This window comes from Scyliorhinus torazame, chromosome 16, assembly GCF_047496885.1.
Source record: "Scyliorhinus torazame isolate Kashiwa2021f chromosome 16, sScyTor2.1, whole genome shotgun sequence".
In the NCBI taxonomy this organism is placed as follows: domain Eukaryota; kingdom Metazoa; phylum Chordata; class Chondrichthyes; order Carcharhiniformes; family Scyliorhinidae; genus Scyliorhinus; species Scyliorhinus torazame.
This window is the reverse complement of record NC_092722.1, coordinates 109,885,049-109,904,545: the sequence shown is the minus strand read 5'-3', so window position 1 is coordinate 109,904,545 and position 19,497 is coordinate 109,885,049. Positions and strand designations below refer to the sequence as shown.

The 19,497-nt window shown below is 53.7% G+C and overlaps 1 protein-coding gene across 1 annotated transcript in view; it reads left to right on the top strand.

The window, feature by feature from the left end:
• Positions 1-262: 262 nt before the first annotated feature.
• The window catches only part of cabcoco1 (ciliary associated calcium binding coiled-coil 1), a 229,934-nt gene continuing 210,699 nt past the window's right edge, over positions 263-19,497 (top strand). The window contains exon 1 of the mRNA XM_072478827.1: positions 263-467. Coding sequence (XP_072334928.1) covers positions 336-467 — 132 coding nt within the window. The 5' untranslated portion in view covers positions 263-335. The remainder of the gene's footprint in view (positions 468-19,497) is intronic.

Below are 19,497 nucleotides of genomic sequence, written 5' to 3'. Positions count from 1 at the left end.
TGGCAAAATTTTAGTTAGAAAAAAGCGAGAAATTTGATCATTCGGAGTTCGATCTATTTTAAATTTATTTTCTATTAATGCTTTAATCCAGAGCATGTAGTTTATTTATTAAAATACAAATAATGAGAGACACTTGGCAATTTGCCAAGTATTTGTTTGGAAAAGCTGAATTTTAGTCTGCTTTCCAGTAATTTTAATCTTGGGGAATTTTTGAATAGGTTCTTGTTGCTGAGCTGGAGAGTGGAGGCTGAGCAGGTGCTTCTGCGCCGGCGCGCTCCGGGCCTTCCTGTTTCCATGGTGACCAAGGCTCCAAACACCAGCCCCGGACCTCAGCCATGTCCACCCACCGAGTGAGGTCCCGGACAGCTCGCCTCCGTCTCGAAAGCCCGGGTGGGCGCAGCAGCCACAGCGTTTTTAGCAACCCGTCTTCAAACAAAGTCTCCGAAGATCTGTCACAAACGCAGGCGGTAAGTCAGCGCCTGGTGGCCCCGCGGGAGGAGAGGTTCTGGATGTCACCCGCGGACAAACATGGAGATCCAACTCCTCCCCCTTCCCCCCCATCCCCTCACCCCCCCCCCCAATATCCCCCCCCCCCCCCAAACACATCTCCTCATGGCCCCACCACGTCTCCTCACCCACCACCACATCTCCTCACCCACCACCACATCTCCTCACCCACCACCACATCTCCTCATGCCCCCACCACACCTCCTCATGCCCCCACCACACCTCCTCATGCCCCCACCACACCTCCTCATGCCCCCACCACATCTCCTCACCCACCACCACATCTCCTCATGCCCCCACCACATCTCCTCATGCCCCCACCACACCTCCTCATGCCCCCACCACACCTCCTCATGCCCCCACCACATCTCCTCACCCACCACCCCATCTCCTCATGCCCCCACCACATCTCCTCACCCACCACCCCATCTCCTCATGCCCCCACCACATCTCCTCATGCCCTCACCACATCTCCTCATGCCCCCACCACAACTCCTCATACCCCCACCACATCTCCTCACACATCCCCACCACAACTCCTCACCCCCCCACCACAACTCCTCACCCTTGCACCCCATCACTTCGCCCCTCACCCCATCTCCTCGCCCCTCACCCCATCTCCTCGCCCCTCACCCCATCTCCTCGCCCCTCACCCCATCTCCTCGCCCCTCACCCCATCTCCTCGCCCCTCACCCCATCTCCTCGCCCCTCACCCCATCTCCTCGCCCCTCACCCCATCTCCTCACCCACCACCACATCTCCTCACCCATCACCACATCTCCTCACCCCCCTCCCACGTCTCCTCACCAATCCTCATCCCATCTCCTCACCTCACCCCACCCCACCCACCTCCTCACAGCCCCACCCCATCTCCTCACAGCCCCACCCCCATCTCCTCACAGCCCCACCCCCATCTCCTCACAGCCCCACCCCCATCTCCTCACAGCCCCCACCCCATCTTCTCATACACCCCCACCCCCATCGCCTCACAACTCCCAGCACATCTCCTCACCGTCCTCCTAAATCATCTCATCCCCCCCACCACCACACCACATCTCCTCACTCACTACCACATCTCCTCACCCACCCGCACCACATCTCCTCACACATCCTCACCACAACTCCTCACCCTTGCACCCCATCACTTCGCCCCTCACCCCATCTCCTCGCCCCTCACCCCACCTCCTCGCCCCTCACCCCACCTCCTCGCCCCTCACCCCACCTCCTCGCCCCTCACCCCATCTCCTCGCCCCATCTCCTCGCCCCTCACCCCATCTCCTCGCCCCTCACCCCATCTCCTCGCCCCTCACCCCATCTCCTCGCCCCTCACCCCATCTCCTCGCCCCTCACCCCATCTCCTCGCCCCTCACCCCATCTCCTCGCCCCTCACCCCATCTCCTCGCCCCTCACCCCATCTCCTCGCCCCTCACCCCATCTCCTCGCCCCTCACCCCATCTCCTCGCCCCTCACCCCATCTCCTCGCCCCTCACCCCACCTCCTCGCCCCTCACCCCACCTCCTCGCCCCTCACCCCACCTCCTCGCCCCTCACCCCACCTCCTCGCCCCTCACCCCATCTCCTCGCCCCATCTCCTCGCCCCTCACCCCATCTCCTCGCCCCTCACCCCATCTCCTCGCCCCTCACCCCATCTCCTCGCCCCTCACCCCATCTCCTCGCCCCTCACCCCATCTCCTCGCCCCTCACCCCATCTCCTCGCCCCTCACCCCATCTCCTCGCCCCTCACCCCATCTCCTCGCCCCTCACCCCATCTCCTCGCCCCTCACCCCATCTCCTCGCCCCTCACCCCATCTCCTCGCCCCTCACCCCATCTCCTCGCCCCTCACCCCATCTCCTCGCCCCTCACCCCATCTCCTCGCCCCTCACCCCATCTCCTCGCCCCTCACCCCATCTCCTCGCCCCTCACCCCATCTCCTCGCCCCTCACCCCATCTCCTCGCCCCATCTCCTCACCCACCACCACATCTCCTCACCCACCACCACATACATAGAACATAGAACATAGAAAATACAGCACAAAACAGGCCCTTCGGCCCACGATGTTGTGCCGAACCTTTGTCCTAGATTAATCATAGATTATCATTGAATTTACAGTGTAGAAGGAGGCCATTCGGCCCTTTGAATCTGCACCGGCTCTTGGAAAGAGCACCCTACCCAAACTCAACACCTTCACCCAACACCAAGGGCAATTTGGACATTAAGGGCAATTTATCATTGGCCAATTCACCTAACCCGCACATCTTTGGATTGTGGGAGGAAACCGGAGCACCCGGAGGAAACCCACGCAGACACGGGGAGGACGTGCAGACTCCGCACAGTCAGTGACCCAAGCCGGAATCGAACCTGGGACCCTGGAGCTGTGAAGCAATTGTGCTATCCACAATGCTACCGTGCTGCCCTTGAGAACAAATAAATCTACACTATATCATTTAACCGTAATCCATGTACCTATCCAATAGCTGCTTGAAGGTCCCTAATGTTTCCGACTCAACTACTTCCACAGGCACTGCATTCCATGCCCCCACTACTCTCTGGGTAAAGAACCTACCTCTGATATCCCTCCTATATCTTCCACCTTTCACCTTAAATTTATGTCCCCTTGTAATGGTTTGTTCCACCCGGGGAAAAAGTCTCTGACTGTCTACTCTATCTATTCCCCTGATCATCTTATAAACCTCTATCAAGTCGCCCCTCATCCTTCTCCGTTCTAATGAGAAAAGGCCTAGCACCCTCAACCTTTCCTCGTAAGACCTACTCTCCATTCCAGGCAACATCCTGGTAAATCTTCTTTGCACCTTTTCCAAAGCTTCCACATCCTTCCTAAAATGAGGCGACCAGAACTGTACACAGTACTCCAAATGTGGCCTTACCAAAGTTTTGTACTGCCGCATTATCACCTCACGGCTCTTAAATTCAATCCCTCTGTTAATGAACACGAGCACACCATAGGCCTTCTTCACAGCTCTATCCACTTGAGTGGCAACTTTCAAAGATGTATGAACATAGACCCCAAGATCTCTCTGCTCCTCCACATTGCCAAGAACTCTACCGTTAACCCTGTATTCCGCATTCATATTTGTCCTTCCAAAATGGACAACCTCACACTTTTCTGGGTTAAACTCCATCTGCCACTTCTCAGCCCAGCTCTGCACCCTATCTATGTCTCTTTGCAGCCGACAACAGCCCTCCTTACTATCCACAACTCCACCAATCTTCGTATTGTCTGCAAATTTACTGACCCACCCTTCAACTCCCTCATCCAAGTCATTAATGAAAATCACAAACAGCAGAGGACCCAGAACTGATCCCTGCGGTACGCCACTGGTAACTGGGATCCAGGCTGAATATTTGCCATCCGCCACCACTCTCTGACTTCTATCGGTTAGCCAGTTCGTTATCCAACTGGCCAAATTTCCCACTATCCCATGCCTCCTTACTTTCTGCATAAGCCTACATCTCCTCACCCACCACCACATCTCCTCACCCACCACCACATCTCCTCACCCACCACCACATCTCCTCACCCATCACCACATCTCCTCACCCATCACCACATCTCCTCACCCACCACCACATCTCCACACCCACCACCACATCTTCTCACCCACCACCACATCTCACCCACTACCACATCTCACCCCCCTCCCACGTCTCCTCACCAATCCTCATCCCATCTCCTCACCTCACCCCACCTCCTCACAGCCCCACCCCATCTCCTTACAGCCCCACCCCCATCTCCTCACAGCCCCCACCCTATCTTCTCATACACCCCCACCCCCATCTCCTCACAACCCCCAGCACATCTCCTCACCGTCCTCCTAAATCATCTCATCCCCCCCACCACCATGTCTCCTCACACCCCCGCCACATTTCCTCACGCCCCCACCACATCGCCTCACTCACTACCACATCTCCTCACCCACTACCACGTCTCCTCACCCCCCCACCACATCTCCTCACACACCCCCACCACATCTCCTCACACACCCCCACCACATCTCCTCACACCCCCCCACCACATCTCCTCACACCCCCCCACCACAACTCCTCACCCCCCACCACAACTCCTCACCCTCGCACCCCATCACTTCGCCCCTCACCCCATCTCCTCGCCCCTCACCCCATCTCCTCGCCCCTCACCCCATCTCCTCGCCCCTCACCCCATCTCCTCGCCCCTCACCCCACCTCCTCGCCCCTCACCCCACCTCCTCGCCCCTCACCCCATCTCCTCGCCCCTCAACCCATCTCCTCGCCCCTCACCCCATCTCCTCGCCCCTCACCCCATCTCCTCGCCCCTCACCCCATCTCCTCGCCCCTCACCCAATCTCCTCGCCCCTCACCCCATCTCCTCGCCCCTCACCCCATCTCCTCGACCCTCACCCCATCTCCTCGCCCCTCACCCCATCTCGTCGCCCCTCACCCCATCTCGTCGCCCCTCACCCCATCTCCTCGCCCCTCACCCCATCTCCTCGCCCCTCACCCCATCTCCTCGCCCCTCACCCCATCTCGTCGCCCCTCACCCCATCTCGTCGCCCCTCACCCCATCTCGTCGCCCCTCACCCCATCTCGTCGCCCCTCACCCCATCTCGTCGCCCCTCACCCCATCTCCTCGCCCCTCACCCCATCTCCTCGCCCCTCACCCCATCTCCTCGCCCCTCACCCCATCTCCTCGCCCCTCACCCCATCTCCTCGCCCCTCACCCCATCTCCTCGCCCCTCACCCCATCTCCTCGCCCCTCACCCCATCTCCTCGCCCCTCACCCCATCTCCTCGCCCCTCACCCCATCTCCTCGCCCCTCACCCCATCTCCTCGCCCCTCACCCCATCTCCTCGCCCCTCACCCCATCTCCTCGCCCCTCACCCCATCTCCTCGCCCCTCACCCCATCTCCTCGCCCCTCACCCCATCTCCTCGCCCCTCACCCCATCTCCTCGCCCCTCACCCCATCTCCTCGCCCCTCACCCCATCTCCTCGCCCCTCACCCCATCTCCTCGCCCCTCACCCCATCTCCTCGCCCCTCACCCCATCTCCTCGCCCCTCCGCCCGCCTCCTCGCCCCCTCGGCCCGCCTCCTCGCCCCCTCGGCCCGTCTCCTCGCCCCCTCGGCCCGTCTCCTCGCCCCTCCGCCCGCCTCCTCGCCCCTCCGCCCGCCTCCTCGCCCCTCCGCCCGCCTCCTCGCCCCTCCGCCCGCCTCCTCGCCCCTCGCCCGCCTCCTCGACCCTCAGCCCGCCTCCTCGCCCCTCAGCCCGCCTCCTCGCCCCTCAGCCCGCCTCCTCGCCCCTCAGCCCGCCTCCTCGCCCCTCAGCCCGCCTCCTCGCCCCTCAGCCCGCCTCCTCGCCCCTCAGCCCGCCTCCTCGCCCCTCAGCCCGCCTCCTCGCCCCTCAGCCCGCCTCCTCGCCCCTCAGCCCGCCTCCTCGCCCCTCAGCCCGCCTCCTCGCCCCTCAGCCCGCCTCCTCGCCCCTCAGCCCGCCTCCTCGCCCCTCAGCCCGCCTCCTCGCCCCTCAGCCCGCCTCCTCGCCCCTCAGCCCGCCTCCTCGCCCCTCAGCCCGCCTCCTCGCCCCTCAGCCCGCCTCCTCGCCCCTCAGCCCGCCTCCTCGCCCCTCAGCCCGCCTCCTCGCCCCTCAGCCCGCCTCCTCGCCCCTCAGCCCGCCTCCTCGCCCCTCAGCCCGCCTCCTCGCCTCTCAGCCCGCCTCCTCGCCCCTCAGCCCGCCTCCTCGTCCTCAGCCCGCCTCCTCGCCCCTCACACCGCCTGCCCGCCCCTCACACCGCCCGCCCACCCCACCTCCCCGCCCCCCCACCCCACCTCCCCGCCCCTCACCCCACCTCCCCGCCCCTCACCCCACCTCCTCGCCCCCACCCCATCTCCTCCTCCCATCTAGCCCCCTCGCCATCTCCTCACCCGTTTCCTCACGCCCCTTGCCCATCTCATCTCGCCTTTTGCCCCATCCCTTCACGCCCCTCGCCTCGCCCCATCCCCTCGCCCTATGTTTTAATGCCCCTCGACCCATCTCCTTGCACCCCTCGCCCCCTTCAGCCCCCTTGCCCCGTCTTGGCCCCTCACCCCCCCCCTCGCCCCGCCTCCGTGTCCCCCCTCACCCTGCAAGGCGACCCCTTCTTCCTGCCTCAGCGACCCCCACACCGCGATACCACCCCTCGCCCCAGATACTCTCGACTCCCCCCTCATCTTCCCAACCCACCCAGCTGCCGTGGCGGAATGTGAACCCATATGTACAGGGCATTAGTCTGTGCTTCTAGATTGTTTGCCCAATGCCATTACCATGCGATGCCACCAGCTCACACTTTGTTTCCACGGCATAAACATTGCAATTATTTTGATCATTCGGTTCTCAGCTTATGCATTTTTAAAAGCTTCTAAACTATCCTCAATGATCCCCAAAACAATATTCCCAGTTAATGTAATTATTCTTAAAACGACACTGGGACAGGCTGAAGTGGTAAAGCATGCAGTGTGTGTTGTGATTGGGTTTGTTAATCCAAGAAACAGGACCAGTGAGCACTGGGAATCACGTTTTCTGTTTAGTAGTTAGTGAAATAGCAATTTCATTGCTACTTCTATTGCTGACAGATTCCTATTGTTGTTGCAGCCTGATGAGTGTAATGAATTTGTGAGGTTATGATTTGTTTTGTTCAAAATAGAATTAGAGTTCTTTTTGTGTTCAGGGAATATTCTTTTTAATTAAAATGCTATTTAAATTGACTTCCGGGTGCGGCGATGACCAGCTGAGTCGCACGTTTCGGCAGCTCCCGGTGTAACGGACTTTTGGGCTCTTAATAAGAGCCCCAACGGCAATTTTAACGGCTAAAAGTACTGTGCGGTGAACCAGAAGGGAATCCCCCCTGGATACGGATGGAAAAAGGAGAGGAAGGTGGCCGGATTGCGGTGGATCCTTTAGAGCAGCGGCAAGGAAGGCAAGCAAAAACCAAGATGGCGTTGGAAGGTGGCAGTTTAATATGGGGCCCTGAACAACACGAGTTTTTGAAACGCTGCATGGAAGAACTCAAAAAGGAAATGAAGAAGGAGCTGTTGGCCCCGATATTACAGGCGATCGAAGGGCTAAAGGAGGAGCAAAAGACCCAGGAGCGGGAGCTTCGGGTCGTGAAGGCAAAGGCTGCCGAGAATGAGGACGACATACAGGGCCTGGTGGTGAAGACGGAGATGCACGAGGCACACCATAAACGATGTGTGGAAAGGCTGGAGGCGCTGGAGAACAACGCGAGGAGGAACAACCTAAGGATTCTTGGCCTTCCTGAAGGTGCGGAGGGAGCGGACGTCGGGGCATATGTGAGCACGATGCTGCACTCGTTAATGGGAGCGGAGGCCCCGGCGGGTCCGCTGGAGGTGGAGGGAGCATACCGAGTGATGGCGCGAGGACCGAGAGCAGGAGAAATTCCTAGAGCCATGGTGGTGAGATTCCTCCGTTTTAAGGACAGAGAGATGGTCCTTAGATGGGCAAAGAAAACTCGGAGCAGTAAGTGGGAGAACGCGGTGATCCACGTATACCAAGACTGGAGTGCGGAGGTGGCGAGAAGGAGGGCGAGCTTTAATCGGGCCAAGGCGGTGCTTCACAAAAAGAAGATAAAATTCGGAATGCTGCAACCGGCAAGACTGTGGGTCACATATCAAGGGAGGCACCACTACTTTGAGACGGCGGATGAGGCGTGGACTTTTATCGTGGAAGAAAAATTGGAATGAGCGGGTTATTAAAAAAAAGAACGTTTGAAACAAAGTGGTGGGGCGAGTATGGGGGGCGAAGAAGGGGGGAAAGAGGAGTTTTATGTTATTAATCCTGCGATGTGGTAACTTTTCTCTCTTCCACAGGAGGTGGCGGGGGGAGGAAAGGAGGTGGAAGAGATGGGGCGTTGGCCATTGGGGGCGGGGCCAAGGGGGAAGCGCGGGCTCAGTTCCCGCGCTATGATAATCATGGCGGGAATAGGGAAGCAGGAAGGAGGGGGCATCGCACGGTGCGAGCCGAGGTCACGGGGGGAAGCCGAGGTCGGCCAGAGCTGGCTGACTTCTGGGAGCAACATGGGGGGTGTAACTAAGCTAGTGGGGGATCTAGCGGGGGGGGTGGGAGGGGGGAATTATTGGGCTGCTGCTGCTGGGGAGAGGGGGGAGCTGGTATGGGGTGGGATGGGCGGGGGGGGCACCGCCTGGGGGGGACACAGCTGCGTGGGAACCGGGTGAGGAGCTGGAAAAAGGGGATGGCTAATCGACAATGGGGGGGGGGTAAAAAGCCCCCCAACCCGGCTGATCACGTGGAACGTGAGAGGGCTGAACGGGCCGATAAAGAGGGCACGGGTACTCGCACACCTTAAGAAACTTAAGGCAGACGTGGTTATGTTACAGGAAACGCACGTGAAACTGATAGACCAGGTGAGACTACGCAAAGGTTGGGTGGGGCAGGTGTTCCATTCGGGGCTAGTTGCGAAAAACAGGGGGATGGCTATATTAGTGGGGAAGCGGGTAATGTTTGAGGCAAAGACTATAGTGGCGGATAGCGGGGGCAGATACGTGATGGTGAGTGGCAAACTACAGGGGGAGACGGTAGTTTTGGTAAACGTATATGCCCCGAACTGGGATGATGCCAATTTTATGAGGCGTATGCTAGGACGCATCCCGGACCTAGAGGTGGGAAAGTTGGTAATGGGGGGAGATTTCAATACGGTGTTGGAACCAGGGCTGGACAGGTCGAGGTCCAGGACTGGAAGGAGGCCGGCAGCAGCCAAGATGCTTAAAGATTTTATGGAGCAGATGGGAGGAGTAGAGCCGTGGAGATTTAGCAGACCTAGGAGTAAGGAGTTTTCATTTTTCTCCTATGTCCACAAAGTCTATTCGCGAATAGACTTTTTTGTTTTGGGAAGGGCGTTGATCCCGAAGGTGAGGGGAACTGAGTATACGGCTATAGCCATTTCGGATCACGCTCCACATTGGGTGGACTTAGAGATAGGGGAGGAAACAGAAGGGCGCCCACCCTGGAGAATGGACATGGGACTAATGGCAGATGAGGGGGTGTGTCTAAGGGTGAGGGGGTGCATTTAAAAATACTTGGAACTCAATGACAATGGGGAGGTCCAGGTGGGAGTGGTCTGGGAGGCGCTGAAGGCAGTGGTTAGAGGGGAGCTGATATCAATAAGGGCACATAAAGGAAAGCAGGAGAGTAGGGAACGGGAGCGGTTGCTGCAAGAACTTCTGAGGGTGGACAGGCAATATGCGGAGGCACCGGAGGAGGGACTGTACAGGGAAAGGCAAAGGCTACACGTAGAATTTGACTTGCTGACTACGGGCACTGCAGAGGCACAGTGGAGGAAGGCACAGGGTGTACAGTACGAATATGGGGAGAAGGCGAGCAGGTTGCTGGCCCACCAATTGAGGAAAAGGGGAGCAGCGAGGGAAATAGGGGGAGTGAGGGATGAGGAAGGAGAGATGGAGCGGGGAGCGGAGAGAGTGAATGGAGTGTTCAAGGCATTTTATAAAAAATTATACGAAACTCAACCCCCGGATGGGAGGGAGAGAATGATGGGCTTTCTGGACCGGCTGGAATTTCCCAAGGTGGAGGAGCAGGAAAGGGTGGGACTGGGAGCACAGATTGAAATAGAAGAAGTAGTGAAAGGAATTAGGAGCATGCAGGCGGGGAAGGCTCCGGGACCGGATGGATTCCCAGTTGAATTTTACAGGAAATATGTGGACTTGCTCGCCCCGCTACTGATGAGGACCTTTAATGAGGCAAAGGAAAGGGGACAGCTGCCCCCGACTATGACTGAGGCAACGATATCGCTTCTCCTAAAGAAGGAAAAGGACCCGCTGCAATGCGGGTCCTATAGACCTATTTCCCTCCTAAATGTAGACGCTAAGATTCTGGCCAAGGTAATGGCAATGAGGATAGAGGATTGTGTCCCGAGGGTGGTCCATGAGGACCAAACTGGGTTTGTGAAGGGGAGACAGCTGAATACGAATATACGGAGGCTGCTAGGGGTAATGATGATGCCCACACCAGAGGGGGAAGCGGAGATAGTGGTGGCGATGGATGCCGAGAAAGCATTTGATAGAGTGGAGTGGGATTATTTGTGGGAGGTGCTGAGGAGATTTGGTTTTGGAGATGAGTATGTTGGATGGGTGCAGCTGTTGTATAGGGCCCCAGTGGCGAGTGTGGTCACGAATGGACGGGGATCTGCATACTTTCGGTTCCATAGAGGGACAAGGCAGGGATGCCCTCTGTCCCCATTGCTGTTTGCACTGGCGATTGAGCCCCTGGCAATAGCATTGAGGGGTTCCAAGAAGTGGAGGGGAGTACTTAGAGGAGGAGAAGAACACCGGGTATCTCTGTATGCGGATGATTTGTTGTTATATGTAGCGGACCCGGCGGAGGGGATGCCAGAGATAATGCGGACACTTCGGGAGTTTGGAGAATTCTCAGGATATAAACTGAACATGGGGAAAAGTGAGTTGTTTGTGGTGCATCCAGGGGAGCAGAGCAGAGAAATAGAGGACTTTCCGCTTAGGAAGGTAACAAGGGACTTTCGTTACTTGGGGATCCAGATAGCCAAGAATTGGGGTACATTGCATAGGTTAAATTTAACGCGATTGGTGGAACAAATGGAGGAGGACTTCAAGAGATGGGACATGGTATCCCTGTCACTGGCAGGGAGGGTGCAGGCAGTTAAAATGGTAGTCCTCCCGAGATTCCTCTTTGTGCTTCAGTGCCTCCCGGTGGTGATCACAAAGGCTTTTTTCAAAAGGATCGAAAAGAGTATCATGAGTTTTGTGTGGGCCGGGAAGACCCCGAGAGTGAGGAAGGGATTCTTACAGCGTAGTAGGGATAGGGAGGGGCTGGCACTACCGAGCCTAAGTGAGTACTACTGGGCCGCCAATATCTCAATGGTGAGTAAGTGGATGGGGGAAGAGGAGGGAGCGGCGTGGAAGAGATTGGCGAGGGCGTCCTGTAGGGGGACTAGCCTACAAGCTATGGTGACGGCCCCATTGCCGTTCTCACCGAAGAAATACACCACAAGCCCGGTGGTGGTGGCGACTTTGAAAATTTGGGGACAGTGCAGACGGCATAGGGGAAAGAAGGGAGCCTTGGTGGGGTCCCCGATAAGAAACAACCATAGGTTTGCCCCGGGGAGAATGGATGGGGGATTTGGAATGTGGCAAAGAGCAGGAATAACGCAACTGAAAGATCTGTTTGTGGATGGGAAGTTTGCAAGTCTGGGAGCGCTGACCGAGAAATATGGGTTGCCCCAAGGGAATGCATTCCGGTATATGCAACTGAGGGCTTTTGCGAGGCAGCAGGTGAAGGAATTCCCGCAGCTCCCGACGCATGAGGTGCAGGACAGAGTAATCTCAAAGACATGGGTGGGGGACGGTAAGGTGTCAGATATATATAGGGAAATGAGGGACGAGGGGGAGATTATGGTAGATGAGCTGAAAGGGAAATGGGAAGAAGAGCTGGGGGAGGAGATTGAGGAAGGGCTGTGGGCGGATGCCCTATGTAGGGTAAACTCATTGTCCTCGTGTGCCAGGCTAAGCCTGATTCAATTTAAGGTGTTACACAGGGGGCATATGACTGGAGCACGGCTCAGTAAATTTTTTGGGGTAGAGGATAGGTGTGCGAGATGCTCGAGAAGCCCAGCGAATCACACCCACATGTTCTGGTCATGTCCGGCACTACAGGGGTTCTGGGTGGGGGTGACAAAGGTGCTTTCGAAAGTAGTGGGGGTCCGGGTCGAACCAAGCTGGGGGTTGGCTATATTTGGGGTTGCACAAGAGCCGGGAGTGCAGGAGGCGAGAGAGGCCGATGTTTTGGCCTTTGCGTCCCTAGTAGCCCGGCGCAGGATACTGTTGATGTGGAAGGAAGCCAAGCCCCCGGGGGTGGAGACCTGGATAAATGACATGGCAGGGTTTATAAAGCTGGAACGGATTAAGTTCGTCCTAAGGGGATCGGCTCAAGGGTTCACCAGGCGGTGGCAACCGTTCGTCGAATACCTCACAGAAAGATAGAGGGAATGGAAAAGAAGAAGGCAGCAGCAGCAGCCCAGGGGGGAGGGGAGGGGGGGGGTGGGGAGGAACCAGAAGGAGTCTCAGGGTTATTAATATATATGTATAATATGTATAGGTCGTTGCTATAAATAATTGTATATTGGATTGTTAAACCATATTTTTGGAGAGTGTTTATCTGAGACAAGGCAGTTGCCATTTAGTTTTAGTTTTCGTTTTTGTTATATATTATTTATTCTTTGTTTATAAAACAGGTCATTGTTATTTATACTGTTATATTATTGTGTAAAGGATACACAATGTACTGTGATGGTTGACCAAAAATTTTCAATAAAATATTCTTTAAAAAATTTTTAATAAATGCTATTTCAATTGGACTTCATGGGTATTGGAGCAAGAAATAATATGAGATTTAGCCTTCGGCTGAGTTTTCTGCCAATGCTGTGCATGCACACTGTGTGGCCACCATTTCTATAGGGAACGAAGTGCAGCAGGCCGCTTGTGTAGTGATCACTGTCCCTGGAATTGCAAATATTACAGTGTCGGCAGCAGACTGTCTCGGACGTCCCACAGTTTTCTTGAACATAGAACATAGAAAATACAGCACAGAACAGGCCCTTCGGCCCACGATGTTGTGCCGAACCTTTGTCCTAGATTAATCATAGATTATCATTGAATTTACAGTGCAGAAGGAGGCCATTCGGCCCTTTGAGTCTGCACCGGCTCTTGGAAAGAGCACCCTACCCAAACTCAACACCTCCACCCAACACTAAGGGCAATTTTGGACATTAAGGGCAATTTATCATTGGCCAATTCACCTAACCTGCACATCTTTGGACTGTGGGAGGAAACCGGAGCACCCGGAGGAAACCCACGCAGACACGGGGAGGACGTGCAGTCTCCGCACAGACAGTGACCCAAGCCGGAATTGAACCTGGGACCCTGGAGCTGTGAAGCAATTGTGCTATCCACAATGCTACCCTGCTGCCCTTAAGAACAAATAAATCTACACTATATCATTTTACCGTAATCCATGTACCTATCCAATAGCTGCTTGAAGGTCCCTAATGTTTCCGACTCAACTACTTCCACAGGCAGTGCATTCCATGCCCCCACTACTCTCTGGGTAAAGAACCTACCTCTGATATCCCTCCTATATCTTCCACCTTTCACCTTAAATTTATGTCCCCTTGTAATGGTTTGTTCCACCCGTGGAAAAAGTCTCTGACTGTCTACTCTATCTATTCCCCTGATCATCTTATAAACCTCTATCAAGTCGCCCCTCATCCTTCTCCGTTCTAATGAGAAAAGGCCTAGCACCCTCAACCTTTCCTCGTAAGACCTACTCTCCATTCCAGGCAACATCCTGGTAAATCTTCTTTGCACCTTTTCCAAAGCTTCCACATCCTTCCTAAAATGAGGCAACCAGAACTGTACACAGTACTCCAAATGTGGCCTTACCAAAGTTTTGTACAGCTGCATCATCACCTCACGGCTCTTAAATTCAATCCCTCTGTTAATGAACGCGAGCACACCATAGGCCTTCTTCACAGCTCTATCCACTTGAGTGGCAACTTTCAAAGATGTATGAACATAGACCCCAAGATCTCTCTGCTTCTCCACATTGCCAAGAACTCTACCGTTAACCATGTATTCCGCATTCATATTTGTCCTTCCAAAATGGACAACCTCACAGTTTTCAGGGTTAAACTCCACCTGCCACTTCTCAGCCCAGCTCTGCATCCTATCTATGTCTCTTTGCAGCCGACAACAGCCCTCCTTACTATCCACAACTCCACCAATCTTCGTATTGTCTGCAAATTTACTGACCCACCCTTCAACTCCCTCATCCAAGTCATTAATGAAAATCACAAACAGTAGAGGACCCAGAACTGATCCCTGCGGTACGCCACTGGTAACTGGGATCCAGGCTGAATATTTGCCATCCACCACCACTCTCTAACTTCTATCGGTTAGCCAGTTCGTTATCCAACTGGCCAAATTTCCCACTATCCCATGCCTCCTTACTTTCTGCATAAGCCTACCATGGGGAACCTTATCAAATGCCTCACTAAAATCCATGTACACTACATCCACTGCTTTACCTTCATCCACATGCTTGGTCACCTCCTCAAAGAATTCAATAAGACTTGTAAGGCAAGACCTACCCCTCACAAATCCGTGCTGACTATCCCTAATCAAGCAGTGTCTTTCCAGATGCTCAGAAATCCTATCCTTCAGTACCCTTTCCATTACTTTGCCTACCACCGAAGTAAGACTAACTGGCTTGTAATTCCCTGGGTTATCCCTAGTCCCTTTTTTGAACAGGGGCACGACATTCGCCACTCTCCAATCCCCTGGTACCACCCCTGTTGACAGTGAGGACGAAAAGATCATTGCCAACTGCTCTGCAATTTCATCTCTTGCTTCCCATAGGATCCTTGGATATATCCCGTCAGGCCCGGGGGACTTGTCTATCCTCAAGTTTTTCAAAATGCCCAACACATCTTCCTTCCTAACAAGTATTTCCTCGAGCTTACCAATCTGTTTCACACTGTCCTCACCAACAATATCGCCCCTCTCATTTGTAAATACAGAAGAAAAGTACTCGTTCAAGACCTCTCCTATCTCTTCAGACTCAATACACAATCTCCCGCTACTGTCCTTGATCGGACCTACCCTCGCTCTAGTCATTCTCATATTTCTCACATATGTGTAAAAGGCCTTGGGGTTTTCCTTGATCCTACGCGCCAAAGATTGTTCATGCCCTCTCTTAGCTCTCCTAATCCCTTTCTTCAGTTCCCTCCTGGCTATCTTGTATCCCTCCAATGCCCTGTCTGAACCTTGTTTCCTCAGCCTTACATAAGTCTCCTTTTTCCTCTTAACAAGACATTCAACCTCTCTTGTCAACCATGGTTCCCTCACTCGACCATCTCTTCCCTGCCTGACAGGGACATACATATCAAGGACACGTAGCACCTGTTCCTTGAACAAGTTCCACATTTCACTTGTGTCCTTCCCTGCCAGCCTATGTTCCCAACTTGTGCACTTCAATTCTTGTCTGACAACATCGTATTTACCCTTCCCCCAATTGTAAACCTTGCCCTGTTGCACGTACCTATCCCTCTCCATTACTAAAGTGAAAGTCACAGAATTGTGGTCACTATCTCCAAAATGCTCCCCCACTAACAAATCTATCACTTGCCCTGGTTCATTACCAAGTACTAAATCCAATATTGCCCCTCCTCTGGTCGGACAATCTACATACTGTGTTAGAAAAGCTTCCTGGACACACTGCACAAACACCACCCCATCCAAACTATTTGATCTAAAGAGTTTCCACTCAATATTTGGGAAGTTAAAGTCGCCCATGACTACTACCCTATGACTTCTGCACCTTTCCAAAATCTGTTTCCCAATCTGTTCCTCCACATCTCTGCTACTATTGGGGGGCCTATAGAAAACTCCTAACAAGGTGACTGCTCCTTTCCTATTTCTGACTTCAACCCATACTACCTCAATAGGGTGATACTCCTCGAACTGCCTTTCTGCAACTGTTATACTATCTCTAATTAATAATGCCACCCCCCCACCTCTTTTACCACCCTCCCTAATCTTATTGAAACATCTATAACCAGGGACCTCCAACAACCATTTCTGCCCCTCTTCTATCCAAGTTTCCGTGATGGCCACCACATCGTAGTCCCAAGTACCGATCCATGCCTTAAGTTCACCCACCTTATTCCTGATGCTTCTTGCGTTGAAGTGTACACACTGCAACCCATCTCCGTGCCTGCAAGTACTCTCCTTTGTCAGTGTTCCCTTCCCCACTGCCTCATTACACGCTTTGGCGTCCTGAATATCGGCTACCTTAGTTGCTGAACTACAAATCCGGTTCCCATTCCCCAGCCAAATTAGTTTAAACCCTCCCGAAGAGTACTAGAAAACCTCCCTCCCAGGATATTGGTGCCCCTCTGGTTCAGATGCAACCCGTCCTGCTTGTACAGGTCCCACCTTCCCCAGAATGCGCTCCAATTATCCAAATACCTGAAGCCCTCCCTCCTACACCATTCCTGCAGCCACGTGTTCAACTGCACTCTCTCCCTATTCCTAGCCTCGCTATCACGTGGCACCGGCAACAAACCAGAGATGACAACTCTGTCTGCCCTGGCTTTTAACTTCCAGCCTAATTCCCTAAACTTGTTTATTACCTCCACACCCCTTTTCCTACCTATGTTGTTGGTACCAATGTGTACCACGACCTCTGGCTGCTCCCCCTCCCCCTTAAGGATCCTGAAGACACGATCCGAGACATCCCTGGCCCTGGCACCCGGGAGGCAACATACCTTCCGGGAGTCTCGCACGCGACCACAGAATCTCCTATCTATTCCCCTAACCATTGAATCTCCTACAAGTATTGCTTTTCTATTCTCCCCCCTTCCCTTCTGAGCCCCAGAGCCAGACTCAGTGCCAGAGACCTGACCGCTAGGGCCTTCCCCCGGTAGGTCATCCCCCCCCAACAGCATCCAAAACGGTATACTTGTTTTGATAGGGAACGGCCACGAGGGATTCCTGCACTGTCTGCCTGTTTGTTTTTTTCTCCCTGACTGTAACCCAGCTATTCTTGTCCTGTACCTTGGGTGTGGTTACCTTCCTGTAACTCTTCTCAATCACCCCCTCTGCCTCCCGGATGATCCGAAGTTCATCCAGCTTCAGCTCCAGTTCCCTAACACGGTCTTTGAGGAGCTGAAGTTGGGTGCACTTCCCGCAGGTATAGTCAGCGGGGACACCAGTGGTATCCCTCACCACCCACATCCTACAGGAGGAGCATGCAACTGGCCTAGCCTCCATCCCCCCTTACCTTACAGAATATAGCTGCCGTGTGGACTAACTAGATCTCCGCCCTGCGACTCTGCTCCCAGTCAGCTACACTTTCTGTAAACTCCTGGCTCTCTTTGCACTCTTTGCGGAAATGTCGGAAACAAAATGAAAGGAGCACCTTACTCCCTCCTCACCTAACTCCCTAGGTTACCAAACTCTTCCTATAGCACTCAAATGCACCAAATTCAGCACTCAGTGCAAACCCAGAATGCACATTTCTTCCAATAAACATAGAAAATAGGAGCAGGAGGCCTTCGAGCCTGCTGCGCCATTCATTATGATCATCCTACTCCACAGGCTAATTCCGCTTACCCCCACCCCCCATACCCTAAGTGCGATATCTAACTGCTTCTTGGAAACATGTTTTGGCCTCAACTACTTCCTGTGATGACGAAATTCACAGGCCGACCACTCTTTGGGTGAAGAAATTTTCCTCATCTTTGTCCAAAATGGTCTACCCTGTAACCGCAGACTGTAACCCCTGGTTCTGGACACACCCACCATCGGGAATATCCTTACTGCATCTGCCCTATCTCGTCCTGTTAGAACTTTACAGCTCACCCTCCCACCCAATTTGGTGTCATCTGCAAATTTGGAGTTATTACATTTTGTTCCCTCATCTAAATCATCTAAATATATTGTGAATAGCTGGGGCCCGAGCACCAACCCCTGTGGTACCCCACTAGTCACTGCCAGCTAATTTGAAAAAGAACCATTAATTCGTACTCTTTGTTTCCTGTCTGCCAGTTTTCTATCTATCTCAATAAGGTACCCCTAATCCCATGCGCTTTAATTTTACACACTAATCTCTTCAGCAGAACTTTGATGAAAGCCTTCTGAAAGTCCAAATGTACCACATCCACTGGCTCCCCCTGTCAACTCTACCAGTTACATCCTCAAAGAATTCCAGTAGATTTGTCAAGCATGAGTTCTCCTTCATAAATCCATGCTGACTCCATCCGATCCTGCCACTATTTTCTGAGTGCTCTGTAATAAAATCTTTAATAATGGATTCCAGAATTTTCCCCACTACCGACAATAGGCTTACTGGTCTATAATTCCCTGTCTGCTTTCGCCTTTTCTTTTTGTTTTGCTTCCTTCCCGGCAGGGAATTGAACCCCAGTATACCGCGTGACAGGCGGGGATACTGACCACTATACTACTGAGGATGTGACTCTCCTTTCCTTTTTAAGTAGTGAAGTTACATTAGCTACCCTCCAATCTGCAGGAACTGTTCCAGTGTCTATAGAATCCTGGGAGAAGACTACCAATGCATCAACTATTTCTGGAGCCACTTTCTTAAGTACTCTGGGATGTAGATTATCAAGCTCTGGGGATTTATCAGCCTTCAATCCCATCAATTTTCCCAACACCATTTCTCTGCTAATATTGATCTCCTTCAGTTCCTCTCTCTCGCTAAACCCTGCGATCCCAACATTTCTGGTATTTGATTTGTGGCCTCCCTCATGGAATCCCAAACTCTTCCAAGCTCACGAACCGCCCTTCTAGAAATAAGTGCTTCATTTCCATCATTTCCTACTCCTCCCAACCCTGAAACCTAGCATCCAGCCTCGCCGGCTCGAACATGTGACTCCCTCGAATTGGCATCAGCTTCTCCCCCGTCCCTAACCTAAAGTGCTGCCGAAATTGCCTCCATATCTTAAACATGGCCATTACCACCGGACTCCCCGAATATTTCCCTGGGGCAAACCGGTGCGGTGCTGTTGCCAGCTCCTGCAAACCCGTACCCTACAAGAGTCTGCCTCCATTCTCACCCACAAAGCCTCCTGCTCCAAACCTGCACCTTCTCCACATTTGCCAGGCAATAATAATTCAACAGATTTGGAAGGACCAAACCCCCTTACTGCCGCCCTCTCTGAAGCACCATCTTCCAAATCTTTGCTACTTTATCTGCAGAGACGAAACCAACCTTTCCACCTCCATAGAAAACCCTTTTGGCAAAAAGACCAGTAGGCACTGAAATAAAAATAAAAACCCTGGCAAGATATTCATCTTTACCACCTGCACATGGCCTGCCAATGACAGGGGGAGGCTGTCCCCTCACAAATCAGCCTTGACC